Below are 22,645 nucleotides of genomic sequence, written 5' to 3' on the forward strand. Positions count from 1 at the left end.
TTTTCAACTTACAAAGGTGCGTTCGGAACGCATTAAATTCGTAAGTAGAGGTACCACTGTATAGCTTTGGATTTTGGGGTGCAGAAAAAAATAACAGTGGGACTCTGCCCCACATTGCCCAGTATAGCCTGCCTTGCCTAGTATCTCAACTGAAACCAGCAAGCACATTTGCTAAGCATAATCAGAACCTGCCATTCCCCTTCTCAGCGACCTCCTTAAACCAAGGAGTTTCTTGTTACCCACGTACTATAGAATTGCTTCGGAATCGAACGGGCTTCCACTAAGATTTCCCACTAAAGGTGGCCCCAAAAGTATATGACTTTGCTGCCCCTTGTGGCCAACCAGGGCTGTACAGTATTTAGAATTCCTCCCTCTGTTAGTGACTTGCTTTTATCTAGTGACTTAAACTTCCCAAGATATATGCACTTTATTACCCCTATAAGTTCCTTGAGGGAGACTGGGTTAAAATTTATTTTTAACTGGGTTAAAACTGAGCTATATTTGATGCCTTGGTGACAGCTTCCCATCTCTGGACCGCTTTTTCCTGGATGGAATTTGTTCATTTTTTTTTTAAAAAAAAAACCTACACCCTGCTTTTCACCATCTGGGTCTCGAAAACAGTTTACAAAATGAAAGCGTAAAATACATGTCATGTATGAAACATTGGAGGAATGTAACATCAGGGGGACATTTGCAGTGCAAGGTCCTCCTGGAATAAAACTGTTCTAACCAAGCAAGGATGGTGGCTGCCTGATTTATACTAGGAAGGGATTGCCGGTTTGTGTACCTGAACACCGGCCAGATGCGGTTTGAGGTGTTGATCTTTAGGTGAGTTGAGGCTATGGAAAGGCTCGCTTTAGCAAAGGCATGTTTCCCCGCCTCCTCATTTTTAGAAAGACGCGGGTGATACGGCGGCTTGTTTAAAACTGTCCAGTTAAATTAATAGCCAGAAACAAAGTAGAAAGTCAGCAGAGGCACTATTAAGAGCTGTTGCATCTCTTGGGGCAATGGTGCAATGTGTGTCTGGAGTAGGGTTGCCATATTTCAAGAAGTAAATAATCCGGAAAGTTGTTGAGGTTTTTTTTGTGTGCAGTTGGCCCCCCCCCCAATACAGAGCCTGATCCCAAGCCACCCACACCCCAGCTTGCCAGGTTGCCCCTCCAAAAGAAGACATGTCAACCCTAGAGCAGTGTTTCCCAAACTTGGGTCTCCAGGTGTTTTTTTGGCACTACAGTTCCCATCATTCCTGACCACTGGTCCTGCTAGCTAGGGATGATGGGAGTTGTAGTCCAACATCAGCTGGAGACTCAAGTTTGGGAAACCCTGGTCTAGAGACTCGCTTTCCGCAACTGGGAGTGTCCAGCGTCTATCTTCTGCATCACCCCTCCTTTCCCCAGCCCCACCACAGCTTCTGCTTCCTGTGTGGCTGAGCCCCACTCCATCCTTCTGAGACCTGTGGCTGATGCCATCTCCTTCTTCTGTCCCCCTGCATGAAGTGAGATCTCAGCCAGGGAACTAATTAGGGATTTGGCCTGCAGTGGCACTTGCCTTATGGAATGCCCTGCCTGGGGGGAGATCTGCCTCTAGGGTTCCCTTTCGTCAGCCGATGAGAAACTGAAGGTCTTCATACGCAGTGTTTCCTTGCTACTGGTGGTTGATTTGAATGTTCTAGATCGCTAGCTAAAGAGAAGTGAATGCTGCAACAAAATGTTGCATGGAGAAGTGCTCCTGATCTGGTCGACCAGCCAAGCCTGCTCCAGAAGTACTCCATTGCATCCCCCTCTCCTGCCTGGTTTTCTGTGTCCCCCTAACCCCCCCCCCCAATAGCATTCTGTGGCCACTAGACTCACTTAGTTCTCTTTGAGCTGTTTGGGATCCTCCCCAGCCCTGCTTAGCTCCCCCCCGAATATTTTGTACCTCTGCCAAGCTTGGGGTACCCCAAGGTCTGACGATACCTTCTCCTTGATACATTTCCATTGGCCTGAACATCAGAAATAGAGGAAAGTTCTTTTTAGCTGATTTTGGTAGTGTGTTTAAGGTTAAAGATATCTGAGCATAGCTATCTATAGAGACCAATCCAGCTACCGGTAATCATAATATGCATTTGCCAAGTTCTTTTCCTATGTCTAGAGCCAGTGTGGTGTAGTGGTTAAGAGTGGTAGACTTGTAATCTGGTGAACCGGGTTTGCGTCTCCGCTCCTCCACATGCAGCTGCTGGGTGACCTTGGGCTAGTCACACTTCTTTGAAGTCTCTCAGCCCCACTCACCTCACAGAGTGTTTGTTGTGGGTGAGGAAGGGAAAGGAGAATGTTAACCGCTTTGATACTCCTTAAGGTAGTGGATAAAGTGGGTTATCAAATCCAAACTCTTCTTCTCCATTCCTCCACCACTCTTCCCTTTCAGAAACTTTTACCTCTCGCCAGGAGGAAAGCAGGGAAAGAGGTGGGCCAGAGTTGGTGCTTGATTTAGTGGTGGCTCAGTTTCCCGCAATGACTCACACTGATGCTAAGTTTGGAGGCATTATGGGAACTTTAAAGATCCAGCTACACGATGCTGCTCGGACTGCCAGCCCAGGGGTAAAAATACGAAACCAAGGGTATTCAGGGCAGGTATCGCAAGTGGGTCCTGCTGATGCCCAAGGATGCCCAGTGCTGTCTTTGGCACCAAGGTGAACACACAGTGGTTATACAGTGGTACCTCGGTTTTTGAACGTTATCTGTTCCGGAAGACTGTTCGAGTTCTGAAACGTTTGAAAACCGAAAACTCAATAGCCGACAGCTAGGCCTCACTGATCTTGCACTCAGTGGAGGCTGTGTGGCATGTTCGAATTCCGAGGCCTGTTTAAAAACCGAAGCATTTACTTCCGGGTTTATGGCGTTCATCAACGGAGATGTTCGAAAGCTGAGGTACGACTGTAATAGTAAGAATTGGTATGTGGAGAATGGGTAGGTCTGATATGGGGAGTGAAGCTTACTGTAGGAGGCTTGGAGTATACGATATTAGGGAGTTTTTTAAATAAATAATTTTTTTATAGTTTTCCAATGTTTACTCAGGATTACTACAATTTTGCCAATTATACAAACACCAGTTAATATCAAAATAATTTCAATTAATTCCAAATTTATATAATTTAATCCAAGCGGTTTTCTTGATTGATGTTTTCATCCAGTTCTTATATTGCATTTCAGAGAGTGTATTAGGGTTTTGAACAGTTTCTGGGCAGCTGTAGGCCAGAGATTGGGAACCTGTGGCCCTCCAGATGTTGTCGGACTTCAACTCTCATCATCCCCAGCCAATGTTGTCAGTGGTCAGGGATGATGGGAGTAATAGTCCCAACAACATCTGGAAGGCTGCCACTGCTTGTGGTGCAGGGTCTATACCAGGCATTGGCAAGCTGAGCCCTCCAGATGTTTTGGGACTACAACTCCCATCATCCCTAGCTAACAGGTCAGGGATGATGGGAATTGTAGTCCCCAAACATCTGGAGAGCCGAGTTTGCCTATGCCTGGTCTATACTTTCAGTAATTTCTCTTCAGTGAAATTTAAGCCAGTGTGGTGTAGTGGTTAAGAGCGGTAGACTCGTAATCTGGGGAACCGGATTCGCATCTCCGCTCCTCCACATGCAGCTGCTGGGTGACCTTGGGCTAGTCACACTTCTCTGAAGTCTCCCAGCCCCACTCACCTCACAGAGTGTTTGTTGTGGGGGAGGAAGGGAAAGGAGAATGTTAGCCGCTTTGAGACTTCTTAGGGTAGTGATAAAGCGGGATATCAAATCCAAACTCTTCTTCATTGTGTGTTGGGAGGGGGGCAGTTATGTCCTGTTCAGGACCGGTGTAAAATTTTGCTGCCGTGGGCAGATGCCACCAGCCTTCTTGGCTTTTTAATTCCTTGGGTGGCGGCATGTCTTACTCCTTTCCTCTCCCCTTTCAGATGCGTTTCCCCGGATCATCCCGATCAGAGCACCAGAAGCGGTACACAGCCAACCTGCACAGCACCTCCAGTGCCCTCTCTACCGGCCTGACTCGAGCAGTTTTGCAGCTAGTTTGCGAGAGCTAGAAAAAGTAAGGCTGATCTAAACCAAATAAAGTGTTGGAAATGTACAGAGAAAGAAGGTTCTCTTTATCATATGTGGTGGTCTTGTAGTAAGGTTAAAGCTTATTGGGAGATGATACATAATGAATTGAAAGGGATTTTGTTTGTAAAAAAACAACAACAACACAACCAGAAACTTTTCTTTTGGGAATTATAGGGACAGAACTACCTTAATTGTATAGAAACTTACTCATGTATGCTACTAACAGTGGCGAGAATGTTACTCTCCCCAAAATGGAAAGAAGCAGAAGTCCCAGCAAAGGAAGAATGGATACAAAAACTTATGGAATATGCAGAAATGGTGAAACTTACCAGAAGAATAAGGAATTAAGATAACCAAACTTTTTATAAAAGAATGGCATTGGTTTATTGAATATTTACAGATGAATTGTAAACAGATATCAAATAAGAATATTGGCAATAAGAATATTGGCAGGATTGTTGTAATAACCTGCAGTTTTATAAGAGTATATATTTAAAGTAGATGAATAAATGAGCAAATTAAGTTAATTTGGATATGCAGAAAATATTTAGATTTAAGGAACTGCAGGAAGAGGGGGAAGGAAGTTTTGAAATGTTAAAATGATTGTAAATTTAGCAAAATGTATAAATTTGGAAAGCATAAATAAAGTTTTTTTTAAGAAATAGAAAAAATAGAGAAAGAAAGGCTGAAAATATATTTTTTGAAAGTTCAGCGGAGGTTTTTATGATGGTTCCTTTGTGATGATGCTCGGCTTCCATCGTGAGCACGGGCTAAAAGTAAAATGCTTCTGTGTGTGGTCAAGTGTGGATCGCCAGAGCTTGCACAGAACCTGTGGTTTTGCTGACCCTATATTTTGCAGGTGGTTAAAGCTGGTTTGGAACAGGCGTGTGCATGCAAGTCTGGCCCAAGACATTTTGCCACCTGAGGCGGGACCTCAAAATGGCTTCCCCAGTCCCTGCCAAGGAAGAAAGGGCCAGGGAAGACCTACACCAGGAACAAGTGGGGCAAGAAAGATTGAGAGCGGTGTCTGCCGCTTCTGTGAAAGCTGCCGCCTGAGGTGGTCACTCACCTTGCCTCATGGGTGGGCCGGCCCTGCATGTGTACACTGCTGTTTTGCAATCCAGTATGTCTTATTTTGTAATAACGTAAGGGAAAACAAGTGACTCATGCTTCTCTGGTTCTACGCCAGTGAAATTCCTCTTATGACTTTACAGGGAACTGCATACTTGCATTATGCCTGGATGATTTAAGTAATCTTTTGCTTAGTGTAAATTAGTGGCAACTCTGTTTTCCTTATGCTAAGCCAGAGAGTAGGTGCTGGAGCTGGAATGTAGAGCCACATGCTTGTAAAAGTTCGCTGTTTAATCGGATCGATTCCCATTTATTCCACGATTCTAAAAACAAAACACATTGGGTTGTACATAAAAGTGCAGTTGCACTCATGCTACAGGCTTCTGTCTGTGCAACTGACTTTCCCCGCCATCTTTCTTCTCTCCCTGATCACCTGTATTGGATCACCATAAACAGCACAGGGAAAGGATGAGGAATTCCATTATGCGGAACATCACTTATACTGTGTTGCAAACACAAATCATTATGCTGTGACAGTAAGCTACAAAAGGCTTGGAAAAAACCTAACTGGTTTCTAGTTATCTTTTAACTTCTTTTTCTTTCTTTCTTTTCTTTTGAAAAAAACCAACAGTGTGGTTGGTACTGGGGACCAATGAACTGGGAAGATGCTGAAATGAAGTTGAAAGGGAAACCTGACGGGTCCTTCTTGGTTCGTGACAGCTCCGATCCTCGGTACATCCTGAGCCTCAGCTTTCGATCACAGGGTATAACCCACCACACCAGAATGGAGCATTATAGAGGTGAGCCTTGAGGGCAGGGCAAGGGCATTAACCTAGGGTGGCATCCTACTCATCTTGCAGAGAAGGTCAAGGTTACACAGAGAGGGATCTGCCCAAGGGAGCATCTATGATAGAGGTTGGACTCTTAAGCCTGATCTCTCAGTGCCAGCATTCTATCCACTCACCTGTGCAGATTGCTGTTGTTTTGTAGAGGCTGGGGGACACACATGCACATACCAAATGAATGCTCTTCCACCCTCTGCTTTTCTGTCCAACATGTCCCTTAATGTTTCTTCATTGGCAGGGACCTTCAGCCTTTGGTGCCACCCCAAGTTTGAAGACCGCTGCCAGTCCGTAGTGGAGTTCATCAAGCGTGCCATCATGCACTCGAAAAATGGGAAGTTCCTTTATTTCCTGCGATCCAGGGTTCCAGGTATGTATTTAAATGTGCGTGTGAAACATTTAGATGCTTTTGATTGTGAGATCCACTACACTCCTAACACACAGCAGATGTGTAGGGCCAAGTCTTTTACTAGAAGGATAGAGGGGCTCAGGCAATGGCTGGAGAGGCTTCCAGCAAGTGTCCAATACAGGCAGTGGCTGGAGAAGTTTCCAACAAGTGTCCAATACAGGCAGTGGCTGGAGAGGGTTCCAGCAAGTGTCCAATACAGGCAGTGGCTGGAGAGGTTTCCAACAAGTGTCCAATACAGGCAGTGGCTAGAGAGGCTTCCAAAAAGTGTCCAATACAGGCAGTGGCTGGAGAGGCTTCCAGCACTCACTTGGCCTCATGCTCCTAACAAATATATTTCTCAGATGTTTCTGAGATAGCTGCAGAGATATTTCCTGAGAAGTTCTCCCCCACTCCCAATGTATTTATTTACTTACTTTTAACTTGCAGGTCTCCCTCCGACCCCTGTCCAGCTCCTCTATCCCGTCTCTAGGTTCAGCAACGTTAAATCGCTACAGCACCTTTGCCGCTTCCGGATAAGGCAGCTGGTCCGCATCGATCACATTCCAGAACTACCGCTCCCCAAGTAAGGTTCCCTTTTGTGCTTTATTTTGTGTTTTTCCCAACTCCATTTTAAGGAAGACCCTAGGTACAGAAATCTAGCTGCTGCATCATCTTCATCATTGTTCCCTCTAATACCAAAGCCATCAGTTTGGAAAAATGAATGGGGTCATCCAAAGATAGGGCTTTTGAGTTTTTTACTGCATGCTCAGGGGACTTCTAAGATATGAAGAGGTATCTAGATTTGTAAAATTAAGGTGTTTGTGTTTTGTTTTTCTAAAGGAAAACTTCTAAAAGCAACAGGGACCTACAGAAAGTTGGATGGGAGGAGGGAGTTGACCTGTGTGAGCCTCTAATAACTTATAGCAGGGATTCCCAAACGCTGTTCTGTGGGAACCCCAATGACCCCTCACCTTCATTTAGGCAGCCCATAGATATCTCTGGTTGGGCATGGCACATCCATTGCAATAAATAGCCCTAGTTCAGTTGCATTTTTATTGCTTCTATGGAATTGAAATTGGAATGCAATATGCAAGAGCTAAAAGAAGCGATGAAAAATACATGCCATGCAGCACGTAGCATGCCACAGTACATTGGCTACCACGGGCAGGAAAATATTCAAGTGGTCCATTTTTTAGTGGCTTTGGGGGGGGGGAGAAAAGATTTGGAAGCCATTGGCTTACACTCTCCTAGAGGTGGTGATGCAACAGCATGTGATTAAAATGCCCCTCCCTTGCTATATAGACGAAACTTGACAATGGGATAACTTTTGGACTCTCTTCAGCACAGCCAGTGGTATCAGGGATGGTGAAGTCTTTAGCCCGACTGTATCTGGGGAGAGACATAGGTGCCCCTTCCCTTCCTTGGGTGTCACTTAGGGTTAGGTTGACATGTAGCACATTGCTTACTTGGTGACTGCAGCATCAAGCAGGGAGTTTCCTGTGTGACTATAGAGCAGGGTTTCCCCAAACTTTTTGGACTACAGTTCCCATCATCCCTGAGCACTGGTCCTGCTAGCTAGGGATGATGGGAGTTGTAGTCCAACAACAGCTGGAGATTCAAATTTTGGGAAACCCTGCTCTAGAGCATGGGTAGGCAAACTAAGGCATGGGGGTCGGATGCGGGTCGCCTTCTAAATCTGGCCCGCGGACGATCCAGGAGTCGGCATGTTTTTACATGAGTAGAATGTGCCCTTTTATTTAAAATGCGTTTCTGGGTTATTTGTGGGGCCTGCCTGGTGTTTTTGCATGAGTAGAATGTGTGCTTTTATTTAAAATGCATCTTTGGGTTATTTGTGGGGCATAGGAATTGGTTCATTTCCCACCCCCCACCCCCAAAAATAGTCCGGCCCCCACAAGGTCTGAGGAACAGTGGACAGGCCCCCTGCTGAAAAGGTTTGCTGACCACTGCTCTAGAGCAGGCATCCCCAAACTGCGGCCCTCCAGATGTTTTGGCCTACAACTCCCAGGATCCCTAGCTAACAGGACCAGTGGTCGGGGAAGATGGGAATTGTAGTCCAAAACATCTGGAGGGCCGAAGTTTGCTGACCCCTGCTCTAGAGTATCACAGGTGCGATGCTAAGGATTTTTTAAAAAATTGTATCATCCCACGTCACTCAAATGTGATTTTTGGGGTGGTGGGGGTGGTGGAGCTAGTTCACAGAAACACATGCAAACTGCATGCCGTCAGATGGAGTAGACTCGAGTAATCCAATGGTGGCAACCAGATCTTGAGCAATGGTATTCCAGACAAGCACTCCACATCAAATGGTGGCAGGGAGGGAGGGAGAAGGACCAGCCTTTTCCCAAGCACCCGCAGTGTCTGCTGCTATTGCAGTCTGGGATAATGGGATGTTGCCTGGAGCAAACGGCTTGCTTGAGGGGAAACATCTGGGGATTCCACAAAGGAGCAGTTGCTCTGCATTTTTTGTTGTGCTGTAAATTGCCTGGAAAGGCCCCAGGGTAGAGGGGGTTGTTGTCTGTGATACTCTCCTTCCTGCACTTTCCTGCACTTACAAGTTGAACTGCTGAGTGGTGTTAGCAAAATGTTTAAGAACTTCTTTGTGTTGGTCACAGAGGGAAGCGTGTTGCGCTGGGGTGGCATGGGGAAGGAAGCTGGTTCTGGCCCTGGAGCTGTTAACTTTTTCCTGGGAGAGGCAGAGAGAGAGAGAGAGAGAGAGAGAGAGAGAGAGAGAGAGAGAGAGAGAGAGAGAGAGAGAGAGAGAGAGAGAGAGAGAGAGAGAGAAGGGAACCAAGAAATTGGGGACAGGGTGCAGAGGCCTTAGGATAGCTGAATTCCAACAAGAGTTTGAAAATAAGTAGATCTGGGGCTCATCTGCAGTGGAACACAGTTTTTAAGTCTCTTCTGTCTCTTAGTGCAGTGGTGGGGGGACCTTGGGCACAGGAGCCAAATGTGGGTGGCCCTTCTGCCTTCTCTGGGGTTCTTCCCAGGTCACCCCAACCTTCCTCCATGCCCCTTTCCTAGCTGGAATGTGTCCCCTCTGCTTGCTTGGATGATGAAGAGGAGAGGGTGTTTCTGCTTGGAACCCTCTGACTCTCCTGCAGTTGAAACATTGCCTAGAAAGGGAAGAGTTGCACCCATCGCTCTGCTCACTTTTGCCTGTAGTCCTGCCCTCCCCCACTGAAATGTGGGCCCTGGCAGGTTTATTTTTTGAGGCCACGCGGCCCTTGGCCTGAAAAAGATTCCCCAACCTCTTATCTTTCTGTGCCTTCCCTCTTTTTCCGTCATCGTGATAATCCTCTTAGAGCGAGGGTGCATAGGGTAGCCCCAGTCAGTGAGTTCCAAACTCCTACCCATTGAAGATAACCCCCATTTTGGGTTGCAGCCATTTTCAAGTCTTTATTTTTAAGTAAGAGGGAGGTGATTCACTTCCACTCCACCACCCACCGTGCCCTCAATATCTCCTGATTGTCCCTCGGCTCTCTGTTCCCTTAGGCCTCTGATCTCGTATATCCGCAAATTCTACTACTACGACCCCCAGGAGGAGGTGTATCTCTCCCTGAAGGAAGCTCAGCTTGTTTCCAAACAGAAGCAAGAGGCAGAGTCTTCAACGTAGCGAGGGCCCCCCCTCCCGCCTTGCTGCTGTCACCAATGGTAACGTAAAAAATTATTGTATATACAAGGGTTGGAGCAGGGATTCTTCATCTGCGACTCCTTCCTAGATGACTGTCGGGGTCCCTTCCAACTCGACAGTTCTACGACGGGGGAACCTGTGGCCGTCTAGACGCTGCAGGCCTGCCAACTCCCAGCATCCCTGGCCTATTGGCTCTGTTGGCTGAGGATGAGGCGAGTTGGAGCCCCTGCAGTATCTTGTTTCTCACCCATAGGCCACACCGTGCAGTATTTCTCAAACTTTGCTGCTGTTAGACTACAACTCCCATCATCCCTAGCTAGCAGGACCAGTGGTCATGGATGATGGGAGTTGTGGTACAACAAGGGTCTTCCTTTAAGAAGAAATGAAGGCTTGGAGTCTGGGACTCTGTGGGCCCCTGGTGGTTTGGGGCTCTGGCTGTATCGGTCGCTTTTGTCAATGGAACAAAGGGGTCTTGAGAGGCACTTGGAGGACAAGGCACTCATGCTGGGAAATATTCCTTGGAAATTTCTGGCATAATCGCCAGACATTAGAAAAACTTGTTTCATTTTTTTTCCCCAGTTAGTTTTTCCTCTTAGTGGTTTTGTCTTCTGTTTATGTTGCCTTTATCATCTGGACCTAATGGTCAGGGGTCCCTTTACCTTTACCTTTTTATTTTGATACCACTGACACAGTCAGGTAAACTTTAGGCTCTAGGCTTCACGGTCTTAGAGGCACCTTTTGGACTTCACAGAGGACAGCCCTCTGTTTTTGAAGGGCTGTTCGGTCCAAGGCTACTTTAAAAAGCCGTAAGGAAGGAAAGCCACACAAGCCTGAAGCCTGAATCGGTGCCATGCAGGCATCATGCTTATAAGCTCTTCTTCACAACTATAAAAGCTGGAAACTTCATTTTCTTAAAATTTTTTTGAATCCTTCAGGATTCCACACTTGTACCGGTGTGAAGTTCTGTCCTGTTTCAGAAGCGCAAAATATATGCAGCCCCCAGCCCTTTGGTCTTTTCATTTTTTGGATTTGCAAAAGCAAGGATCTGATGCCATTTGGCTCTGTCTAGTAGTCTGAACTTAAATGTTGTTCCGCTCTGTCTTTCTTCACCCATCCCAAATTAGGAATTCGGTCACCAGTATCCTGTCGCTGTGGAAGCTGCGTTGGAGACGACTCCCGGCGTTTGCTTTCTGGCTGTTTCTTGGCCTCCAAAGAGGACCCAGGGCTTGAAAAGAAAGCACAGCTGTGCGCAGAGAAACAGGAGCCATGGCCCCCATCTGGTTCCATAACGATATTTTGGAATCTGCCGAAAACTGGACTACAAGCTCCTGGAAACATGGAGAATGTCATGATATTTTTCTTCTTAAATTTATATTTTTTGGTGCTTCCCTCCCCCTCCCTCCCCTTTCTTCCAGCATGGGAAATAGTGAGCCGATTTTTACATTTTGTTGACCTGTCTGGCATTTTGGGGCTGGGGGTGGGCTTTTGGGGGCTGGGGTTGAAGGTGCCGCAGACTCTTGAGACTTAGCGAGCAAGAAAACAAACAAACCCCTGTGTTTCCCTGTCAAATTGTCCTTGTGGGAGAACGCTGCTTTTACGAGCAGGGCCTGAGCCCAAGGTATACCCTTGATATATATATCAAGCTGTTGTGTTGGGGATGTAAGGCCAAAGGCAGAGGGGAGCAGAGAGAGGGGGTGGGGAGGGCAGCGAATGATGAGCTGTGCTGTGGCTTCCTGCTCCATAAGGAAGGCTGGGATGGAGGAGCAATCAGCCTGTTCAAACAATGGAAAACCACCATGGCATTTTAAGGCGTGTTGGCTGGCCCTGGCCAGCTGGGCCAAAACGCTGTTGCCTTCTTTCAGATGAAAATGGGATGCGGATAGCATTGTGAAGCTTCCCCCCCCCCCCACTGGAAGTGCTGTTAGCTGTCTGTCTCTACCTTTTCCCTCCCGCCGCCGCCATTAACACGGGAGCTCCAAGCTACTGTGGTTTATTTCCTTATATCAGGTGGAAGTAAGATGCAAACTTGGGCACCTGGAGCCAGTCTCGGAGCTGCCCATCTCAAGCTGTCACTCCGAAGATGACCTGCTGGATAAGTCAGACTTGGCCAAAGGAAATGCATCCTTGGAGCTTCTTAATGTGCAGAAGGGAAATCTTCGAAGCACCTTAGCCCCAGGCCCCGCTGTGCAAGTGGGAAGGAGAGAACAAAAGTCTGGAGTGAGCTTTCCATAGTTTCCCGTCCAAGGAAGACCCCCATTTGTGTAGGACGGATATTCTCATCTTCTAACCCTGGTGGGAAACTTGCTAAATACAGAGAAATATTGTGTGTTGTCTTAATGGTTCACCCCACAACAGCAAGGAGTGGGTTTGGTTTTATTTATTTTGCCATAGCAAACTAGCTCACACCTGTTCAGAAGCGATTTTGACATCCCAAAGGTGCATTTTCTTTGTGGGTTTGATAAATCCTCTTTCCATGTCCAGCTAAAGGTACTTGACATAATTTCTTGGTGATTTTTTTAAAAAGCTGTGATACCTTAATTTATTATTATTATTATGTTGTAAAGCTTGCTCCATATTCTGTGAAAAAAAAGAGTTTTACCTAGGCTCCAACCTTCACTTCCGGAAGTCTACACACTACACACTGGATATAGCATATTTCATAGTCATTGAGACTTTGGAATATACTTAAGAAGAACTAGGGGATGGGTAGTTGATTGTCTTCTAAAAGCTGAACCATGAAAAGATCTCCTCTGTTAAAAACAAAAACCCAGGGGCTTCTAAGGAAAGTGGATCTCTCTTCTTTCCATTCACACTTGGTGCGTTTTGAGGTGGGCTCCAAAATTTAGTTCCTCACAACTTCTTGTGCAGGAGCTCCCAAAACAAATACGCACCCCTGGATCTCGTTCTCCCGCTTTGTTCTTCAACTGGCTCTTGATTGACTACCTGGGCACCCATGTTTGCTCTGTCCCCAAAGAAGAATCTCTGTCGCCCATCTTTGCACGTTTGCAAACTAAGGGAACTGGAGATGCATTGAGTGGCGGAACCGGTGCTCTTCCCTGGAGGTCTGTCGTCTTGCAACACACGGTTCCTACGGCAGCCGAGTCAACTTTGTGTAGACGTGAGCCAATGAAGGTGTTGGGTGTGCCCTACAATGGGAGATGGGAAAGCTATAAGATAACTTCTGGGAACTCTTTCCATTAACTTGTTCCTGATAACACTGGGGAGAGGTGAGAAGAAGGACCTCGCCCTCTGCTGCAATACATGTGGCCGTGTTGCTTTTGGAGCTGTGCCATTATTTGTGGCAGCGAATAATGCAATGCTGGGGGGGGGGGGAAAGCTTGCTGATGTGCAACTACTGAACACTTTCCATGCCAGGAATGATCATAAATGAACGAGGACCCTCCTGCGTGTGCATTTGGATATAGAATGATGCACTGGAAAGACAATCCATTTTGTTCTAATGTTCTTGGAGAGCTTGTGTGTGTGCGTGTTGCTGCAAAAGAGGACTTTAAAAAGGTGCTGGAATTAAGTTGCATCTGCCAAAAGGAGATAGAAGATTCTGCTCCTACCTGCAAAAGCATGCCGTCGCTGCCTCTCTAGTGAATAGTGCAACGGCCTGGGGCGGCATTGTAGGCTGTCTACATTTTTCGTGGTTTCCCAGCTCATCGTATCTGCTCTCCTCAATTGAAATGGCACTCATCCTGATCCTTGGTGGACTTGGGAGAGTTTTCCCCTCTCTGTCTGTCTGTCTCTCTCTCTCTCCCTGCCCCAACACCCTGCCTTGTTTCCCACCACCCCCTTGAAAAATGTTTGGTTCAAGGAAGAAGAGACCAAAAGGTCTCACAAACCTGCCGCCTCCAATGGTGCTGGGGGGAAACGTTTCTTAAAATCCCGTTCAAACACGCACAAACCGTAACCCAGTGCCGGAAGCCTGGCATCTCCTGGGAGCCTCCCGCCATTTTGTGGAACTTGGAACACCTCTAGAACTCTGTTGAAGGACTGCTTAAAAAATAGCAAAGGCCAATCACGTGTAAATAACTAGCAGGGAGTCCTGTGGCTTCCCTTGGCCGCTGTTGCGTCCACCCTTAGCCCACTGCTGTAATGGATTTCCTGTGAAAGGAACCTCTTTTTTTTAATCTCTCTTCCCCTCCTCCACCCATTTGATTTAAATTCTTCCCTTGTTTGGGGCTGCTTTTGATGAGGTTTCTATTTTGGGGAAATGTGTGAGTCGTCGTGGATGAGTGTCGGGCAGCGAGAGTTAAATTCTGCACTGTAGCTTTCTGTCGTCTGTGCTCCTGGCTGAATGGCTGCTTTGGTGTGTTTCAGACGGAGCGTCTCATTTCCCCGTTCCTTTGTAATGCCAGAAGGGGTATGCGTGGGATGAAAATACCGTTGCACTCCGGAACAAACTCGAGTGTGTTTTTGGCTTTGCTCTCTGTCTTAGAATCATTTGCTCCTTTAGAAAAATATATATATATTTATTTTTATTTATTTGTTGTGTTCAGGTTGGAGCTGGGAGTTCCTTGGCGTATCGCCTCCATGTGTGAGGCAGCCTTTGGACAACCTTGGTGCCATCCACATGTTTTAGACTACAACTCCCATTAGTGACAGCTGGGGCTGATGGGACTTGTAGTCCAGGGTGTCTGGAGGGGGGGGCACCAGGTTGGTGCAGGCTGCTATAAGGTCTACATTATATTTCTTACTTCAGTTAATTCACAGCTTCTTCCTCCCAGCATGTGGAACTAGGAAGTGCACTGTGGGTACTTTTCTCACCCTTCTGGTCAGCGATGCCTCTTGATAAAATTTAGAATTTGGAGTGTGTTGGTTGGGGCAGGCAGGCTTATCAACCAGCGCTTACTTTGGCTGTGTGGACAAACAATATGCCCGTAGCTTTTGATGTTAGTCATGGTTGGGGGAACCTCCTTAAACAGAGGACCACGTTCCCTTCTGGGCAACCCTGTGAGGGCCACATTTCAGCGGGGGGGGGGCAGAGACAAAAAAAATTAAATTTCAGCTTTGAGCACTAGGCTGGTTTTCTACGCATACTCAAGCTTCCCCTCTCTACCCTCCATTCAGACAAACGAGGCATCAAGGGCACAATCCAGTCCAATGCTTGGGCTGTGAAGCCGGTCCAGTGAGAGGCTGTGGACTTGGGAGTCTGGAGGGCCAGGTGGAGAGGGCAGGATTCATCCATCCCTGGTATGTCCTCAGTACATTTGTACCATGGATCTCAAACGCCTTTGGCTCCCGAACAAATCGGCTGCCGAACGCCGCAAACCTGGAATTGAGTGTTCCGGTTTTCGGAAGCCGAGCGTCCAGCATGGCTTCCGATTGACTGCAGGAGCTTCCTGCAGCCAATTGGAAGCTCCCGCCTTGGTTTCATAACGTTTTGGAAGTCAAACGGGACTGTACATCCAAAATGCAATGGATTAAAAATGTTACCCACTCTCCCCCTGCTGTTTATTTATTATTTTTTTACTGTTGCATAAGCGCTACTCTGGCCCACAAAGAAACCAAGTCTAGATGCCAATAATAATAGTAATAATAATAATAATAATAATGCTTTGGTTCTTCAAGTTTTAGGGTTTCACAGATTTCTGCCCTGGGTCAGTGGTGCAAGTTTTTCCTTCTGCATTCAGATGAACATAGAAAGTCCAAGGCTAGTTAGATACAAGTCTTTTGGGCCTGCCTGTTTGGATAGAAGTGCATTTTGTTGTGTTCCTCCTACGACACGCTTGCAAGGTACATCACTGTTCCCATTTGTCAGATTGGAAGCTGAGGTTTGATTAAAGATTCGCCCAAGACTACACAAGTCTCTGGTGGGTTTCAAAACACTATTCACAGTCCAGCTGTCAATGGGCCAGGGTTGAGCTTTTTTTTTAGGAAGACACCAAAATTGTTGAACTTTTTTTTTATAACAAAAACGCCCCCCACCCTCCAAAAGCTGTGTGTCAGCTGCCATCAACTACTATTTCTCCTTGCCCTTGGTGGAGATTTCCCCTAAACTAAAGATGGCTTTAGCTTTGACCTTGATGATGTCACAAAAGCTTTTATATGAAGATAAATTCCCTAAACTAAAGATGGCTTTAGTTTTGACCTTGACGATGTCACAAAAGCTGTGGATTCCTGCCCCCTCCAAACTTTGAAGTCTCAGCTGCTCCACCTAGTTCCAGCCCATGCAACTTCTAACCTGCACTTCCTGGAGCCTAATAGTTGTGTGCATCATACAACTCGTGTCTATAGGGTTGGCCTTCAGGCCCTTGGGCAATCCACATATTCTTTTGCGAGCCCAGGAAGAGACAGCATAACTCAAATCATTTCTCTTGGCTGGCTGTAATTCTGGATCAATTGCCTGTGTTCAGCTTGCGGCATTGGAAGCTGTACAAAACCGCAAGTCGTAACAGAGGGGTGAAATGGATTAGCCCAGACATTGGCCTTGTCAATTTCACTTCTTGGCAACTGCCCCACGAGCCCGTTTGGATAACCACCTATCCTTTCATGAACGAACATTTTTGAAGGGACCGCAAAATTACTCTAGGCTCTTAAAATTACTAGTGTCGTGAGTTGCTGTGACAGTTCAAAAAGGCAGGGCGGAACGGGGATGCCTCTTGTACCTAGTTTTTTCCATTGCACAGGGTAAAATGGTTCTAAAAAGCCCTCCTAAAAACCCTACATGATCAGAGAAGGTTCGTGAGAAACGCAAAAGTGAATATGTATGCTTCGGTAATAACACTGGAAAGCCAGCATTTGTGTATGACTTGAAACCTTGTGTATTCCTCCAGCAACGTTGATTCAGTAAGATCCCACCTGACTGCACTGAAAAGGTATTTTGGTTAGTTATTTTACTAAACTCCCAAGTTTGGTGTGTGTGTGTGTGTGTGTGTTTAATTTATTGAAATAGCTGCTGTAATTTATTTTCGAAACTATACAAAACGTTTAAAAAAAACAAAAACCAACCAGACTTGCGGGCCAATCTTAAGCGTGTGGGACGGGGAGGGGGAGATGCTTTTTTATGAAGATAAATGCACTTTGGGTGTGTTTAAGACATCTTTTGGGAGGGGTTAGACTGTTCTCTGGACTGGGATTTGAATGGCCTTGTCTGTATATATTGTATCAATAGGCACGTTTTTGGTTTTTCATGTGGATACATTTGTAACTGCTGCAGGTGCTGTCTGGAAAACGGATGTACTGAATAATTTTGCCCCAAAGTTGGGGTGGGGAACCCCCCCTCCTTTCCTTTATTGGGTAAATTTTGTCAACCATGGGAGAGAACTTTGCCTCTCCTGTTTGTATCTCATTTCTATTGTGGGGTTGGTTTTTTGTTTTTTGTTTGGGTGGCCACCCCTCTGCCTATGGGTGGTTGTTTGACAGGGGGTGGGGAGCGGGGTTTGAAATAAAATACTCAAATGGTCCCTTATGTGCTCTTGTCTTATTTTGCAGGGGTTGGAAAATTCACTTGGAATGTTCAAACTTGCCCTCTTAAATTTTTCAAGTATTTGGAAGTTCTTCACTTTCCTGCATAACGCTTACAACAGTCTAGTAAGGTAGGCCACTAGAAATGGGAGCATTTTCAGTTCAGGGGCCACATTCCTTCATGAGGAGACTTCTGGGGGCCACATGCCAGCGAGTATCCCCCCCATTTATTTAAAAAGCATTTCTAAGCCACTTATCAAAATACTCTCTTAAGCAGTGTGCAACATACAAACATTAAAAAATCAATATTAAAAATCAGCACCATAAAAAAATCACAGGGTACAGAGTCCAGCATTAATATTAATTTTTATTTAAAAGCATTTCTAAACTATATTCTAGCCATGCAAAGGGCAGAAATTTCTCCCTTAACAGTGGCGATATATTTCGAAAGCTGTCCAAGCTTGTTTTACACATAATCTTGTGTTGATCTCGTTGGGATTTTCTTGAATTATGAGTAGCATAAGAAAAAGAGGAACGGAAACATGAGAGGCCCGGTGACGTTAGCTGAGGCTTGGCCATTCATGAACATTTTGCTACCTTGTTGGTTGAAAATCTGTTACAGTGGTGCCTCGCTAGACGAATTTAATTTGTTCCACGGGTCTTTTCTTATAATGAAAAATTCGTTTAGCGAATCCCATAGGAATGCATTGAAAAAAGTTTGAATTTTTTTTTGCCCATAGGAACACATTAATTGAATTTCAATGCATTCCTATGGGAAACCGTGATTTGCTAGACGAATTTTTCATAAAACGAATTCGTCTAGCGAGGCAACCTCCGCTAGAAAAAACCTTTCGTTAAGCGGAAATTTCGTTAAGCAGGGCATTCGCTAAGCGAGGCACCACTGTACTTTTAGAACCCACCATATTTTTGTGATTTCAAGTTGTTTAAAACAATTTTCAATATAACAATAATTTATTATTTGTAGCCTGCCCATCTGACTGGGCTGCCCCAGCCACTCTGGACAGCTTCCAGCATATATAAAAACCACAGCAAAACATTAAACCTTAAAAAGCTTCCCTATACAGGGCTGCCTTCAGATGTTTCCTAAATGGTATATCTCCTTAACATCTCCTTAACATATGAAGGGAGGGCGTTCCATAGGGTGGGTGCCACTACCGAGAAGGCCCTTTGCCTGATATTGGGTTTTTGTGGTGTAACCCACCTTGGGACCTTAAGGTGTAGGGCAGGTAATTATTATTGCCGTTATTATTAATAATAATCTTTATTAAAGATAAAATGAATTATAAGGCAAAAGAAGAAAAAGGGGGAAAGAAAACTTGTTGAATAATTATTATTCAACAACTGTAGTCTATAATGAAATGATAATAAAAATAAATAAAAATAATTTAAATAGAAAGTAATATAATGAGAATAAATGAATGAAATATGCCCTTAGCCCAGGTCCTGCCCTCTTCTGGTTTGGCTCTACCCATTGCTGTCATCATATTTCCTACCTCCACTCCAAAATTCCTGATATAAATAAGGGATGTATTCAAGCTAATGCAACTTGGGAGCAAACCTAGATTTGGAATGTAGATTATTTTAGCGGCAGAAGGCTCCACCGTTCTAGGCAAAGCAATGGATGAAATACGTGGAGTTAGACTGCTTCTAGGCATATGCAGAGTTTCCAGTGTAGTAAAACTGCAACAGCCCTCACTTAGCTAAAAGCAAACACTGGGATTCAGGTCTCGCAGGCCCAAGTGGCTGCAGTTTCTCCCCAAGGAAACCCTAAAGATAAAAATCCAGGAACCTGGTGACTATTTTTAGAAAGTCCAGATCAGTGTGTAGGACTCATTTTCAAGTAACGTTTGTGTGTCAAAGCTCTGGACTGTCTGCATGGACTGGGCATCAGGCGCCATTTCCAGCCCTACCTAGTGAATGAACCTGGAGAAATAAAAAGGTATTTCGAACTGCTGTTTCCACAATGCTGATTGCCCAACACTTCAGGCAGTAAGATAAATCAGAGTTAAAAATCTAAAAATCCCAATACAGATGTAGATGGGGTGGAATCTACACACATATAAAATGTGAAAATGCGTTTTTAACCAAAAAAAGGTTTGAAAAATACATTGAATTTGGCATAGCTCACTCTCGCCATCTAGTGTCACATTACTATATTGCACTTTACAACACACTTGAAATGTTTTATTTGCAGCTGTATAGCTGAGTCCAAGGTAAGTTCTCTACTTAAATGGCTTGTTGGAAGACAGACACCAAAAGGGTAAGTGCCGCAACACAAAAGCCTGATTCCTATACCCCAGGCATCCCCAAACTGCGGCCCTCCATATGTTTTGGCCTACAACTCCCATCATCCCTAGCTAACAGGACCAGTGGTCAGGGATGATGGGAATTGTAGTCCAAAACATCTGGAAGGCTGAAGTTTGGGTATGCCTGCTATATCCTAATGAATTGACCTGATAAATTGGTACCTGCAGGAGGCCCTTTCTTGCAAGAGCACCGTGTGGCTGATTGGCTCTATAACAGATGAGGCAATATTTCAGGTATCCTGGTCTCAGAGCTGCATTGTGCTTTATACATGGGTCAAGGGACACAGGTGGTGCTGTGGTCTAAACCACTGAGCCTCTTGGGCTTGCCAATCGGAAGATCGGTGTTTCAAATCCTTCCGACGGAGTGAGCTCCCGTTGCTCTGTCCCAGCTCCTGCCAGCCTAACACTTCAAAAGCACGCCAGTGCAAGTAGATAAATAGGTACCGCTGCGTCGGGAAGGTAAACAGCTTTCCTGTGCGCTCTGGTTTCCATCATGGTGTTTGGATGCTCCAGAAGCAGTTTAGTCATGCTGGAAAGCTCCCCATAGTCGCCTTTGACTGGACTTAACCATCCAAGGGTCCTCTACCTTTACCTTTTTACCATTCCATATTAAGTGATCCAACTTTTTTACCTCATGTCACCTGATTTTCTTAATATTTTGTACACTTGTTGAATGAGCAAAACCAAGTGGAAATTTGAAATTTTAATTTTTCATCTCCCGTTTTTGAGTTTGAAATTTCAAAAAAATTAATAATGACTATTTTGGCCTTGTTGAACTACACAAAAAACCTTTAATGCTCAGGCCAGGATTGAAAACCCAATCTCTTCAGAACTTCATGGGCTTTAATATGATATGTCAAATGTTGGACTTAACTTAATTTTTAAAATTTAAGTTACAAAATTTTAAATAAGAGCTACCTGCAAAAATTTCACCGTGGGATCACATCAAAAAATATTTTGTACATACGTGTCTGCCTTATTGGGTTCTATTTAGGATAAGTGGAGTAAAATATAAGAGAATAAACAAGACCAACTATAGTATCAGTTGAAAGTTATTCAGTTAAAAGGTGTCTGAAAAGCTAGTCGGGCTTTCCTTTTTAAAAAACCTTCGCCCTGCCTTTTGCCTGATAGCTAACTGGCAGCCGGTACAACTGTGGTCAGCTTTGCCATGTCACGGTTCACATTTTCCTGCTCCAGTTCTGTGCATCTTAAAAGATGCATTATAGTACACATTTTGACATGCTGGGTATATTTATTTATTGGTTTATTTTGGAGCCAAGAAACACATTGAGAAGTGTGAATTTTCTGCACATTAGTTCAGGAAGTGCAAACCGGGTCGGCTCACTGGGAAAATAAGGACCAGACTAAATCATCCATGGAGATGAAAAGGAAACCTTGCTACTATACCTTCAAGTCTTTGGGTTTTTTTCCCCCTCTACATTTTTTGTGGGGCTTAATCCTGGCTTTGAGAACAGCTTCCAGAATTGTAGCCACCTGTTCATGCTTTGCCCAACACCTTTAACTCTTTTGTCTGACTGATTTCATATTTTTCTATCGCTGAGCAAAGTCGTCGGGGCATGTATCAAACCAATAAATGACGTCGGGGATTTTTTTAGCAGCACGAAACCGCTGGAGAGAGATGGTTTTGTGCATGTGCAATCTGTCCTTGTCAACTGGCATTTTACTCTTCTAAAATCATGCCCTGAAAAGCTCCACTTGATGACTTCTGCAAATCAAGCCTTTGCAAATGAGGCAAAGGTTTTTTGACAGCCATCTTTGATTGGGGGTGGGGGAGGTGGAGGTGGAGGTGGAACTGACTCTGTGATCCATTTACAGTGAATTAATCCTTCAGTGTGCAGATAAACACAGTGGTGCTGCAAAGTCCAGAGTTCCTTACTTCCTGTTGACGAATTTGCTAAGATCCTTGCAAGAATTTTGCTGATAAAGAGATGCCTAAATAGTTTCCGCAATCCATTCTGTTGTCGTTGTTTAGTCATTTAGTCGTGTCCAACTCTTCGTGACCCCATGAACCAGAGCACGCCAGGCACCTGTCTTCCACTGCCTCCCGCAGTTTGGTCAAAATCCATTCTAAAGAAGTATAAAGATGTTCTCAAGGCAAATCTTTTTAAAATGTAGGTTAAACACTGACAATTGGGAAACATGGGCCTGCGAACGCTCCAACTGAAGAACAGCCTTTACCAAAAGTGTTGTGGACTTTGAAGACAATTGAACTTTGAACTCCAGATGAAAGGGAGAAACGTGCTAAGAGGAAGGCGTGTTTGGCAAACCCTCACCGTGATCAGCTCCCACCAGGAAACCTATGTCCCCACTGTGGAAGGACGTGTGGATCCAGAATTGGCCTCCACAGTCCCTTATGGACTCACTGTTAAGACTGTGCTCATGGAAGACAATCTTACTCGGCTACAAATGATTGCCAAAGAAGAAAGAAGACTTCCTGTTGAGTCATGAGAAGAGAAGACTCCCTGGAAAAGACCCTGATGTTGGGAAAGATTGAGGGCACAAGGAGAAGGGAACGACAGAGGACGAGATGGTTGGACAGTGTTCTCAAAGCTACGAACATGAGTCTGACCAAACTGCGGGAGGCAGTGGAAGACAGGAGTGCCTGGCGTGCTCTGGTCCATGGGGTCACGAAGGGTCGGAAAAAACCCAGAACCAGCTTCAAAGCCCCCCCCCCCATCTGTGTTTGTTTTTTTAAAAAGCCCACCCCCCAAGCTGTAAATAAGCTTAAAGAAAGATGGAAGTTTGCTTATGTGGTCCTGTCCAACCACACAGACAGTTTTCTCTGTACTGTACTAGGAAAGCACGTCAGCGGAGTTGCTTAGCTCAGTTGGTTAGAGCTTGGTGCTGATAAAGCCA

At 45.2% G+C, this 22,645-nt stretch overlaps 1 protein-coding gene across 2 annotated transcripts in view; it reads left to right on the plus strand.

The window, feature by feature from the left end:
- The window catches only part of SOCS7 (suppressor of cytokine signaling 7), a 31,442-nt gene extending 14,002 nt beyond the window's left edge, over positions 1-17,440 (plus strand). For both annotated transcript variants that reach the window (XM_060281444.2, XM_035135530.3), the window contains 6 exons: positions 3,931-4,061; positions 5,778-5,946; positions 6,230-6,358; positions 6,824-6,959; positions 9,890-10,048; positions 11,153-17,440. In XM_060281444.2, the coding sequence (XP_060137427.2) occupies positions 3,931-4,061; positions 5,778-5,946; positions 6,230-6,358; positions 6,824-6,959; positions 9,890-10,010 (686 nt within the window). In that variant the 3' untranslated portion in view covers positions 10,011-10,048; positions 11,153-17,440. The remainder of the gene's footprint in view (positions 1-3,930; positions 4,062-5,777; positions 5,947-6,229; positions 6,359-6,823; positions 6,960-9,889; positions 10,049-11,152) is intronic.
- The last annotated feature ends 5,205 nt before the right edge of the window (positions 17,441-22,645 follow it).

This window comes from Zootoca vivipara, chromosome 12 (assembly GCF_965207765.1).
Source record: "Zootoca vivipara chromosome 12, rZooViv2.hap1.1, whole genome shotgun sequence".
Classification (NCBI taxonomy): domain Eukaryota; kingdom Metazoa; phylum Chordata; class Lepidosauria; order Squamata; family Lacertidae; genus Zootoca; species Zootoca vivipara.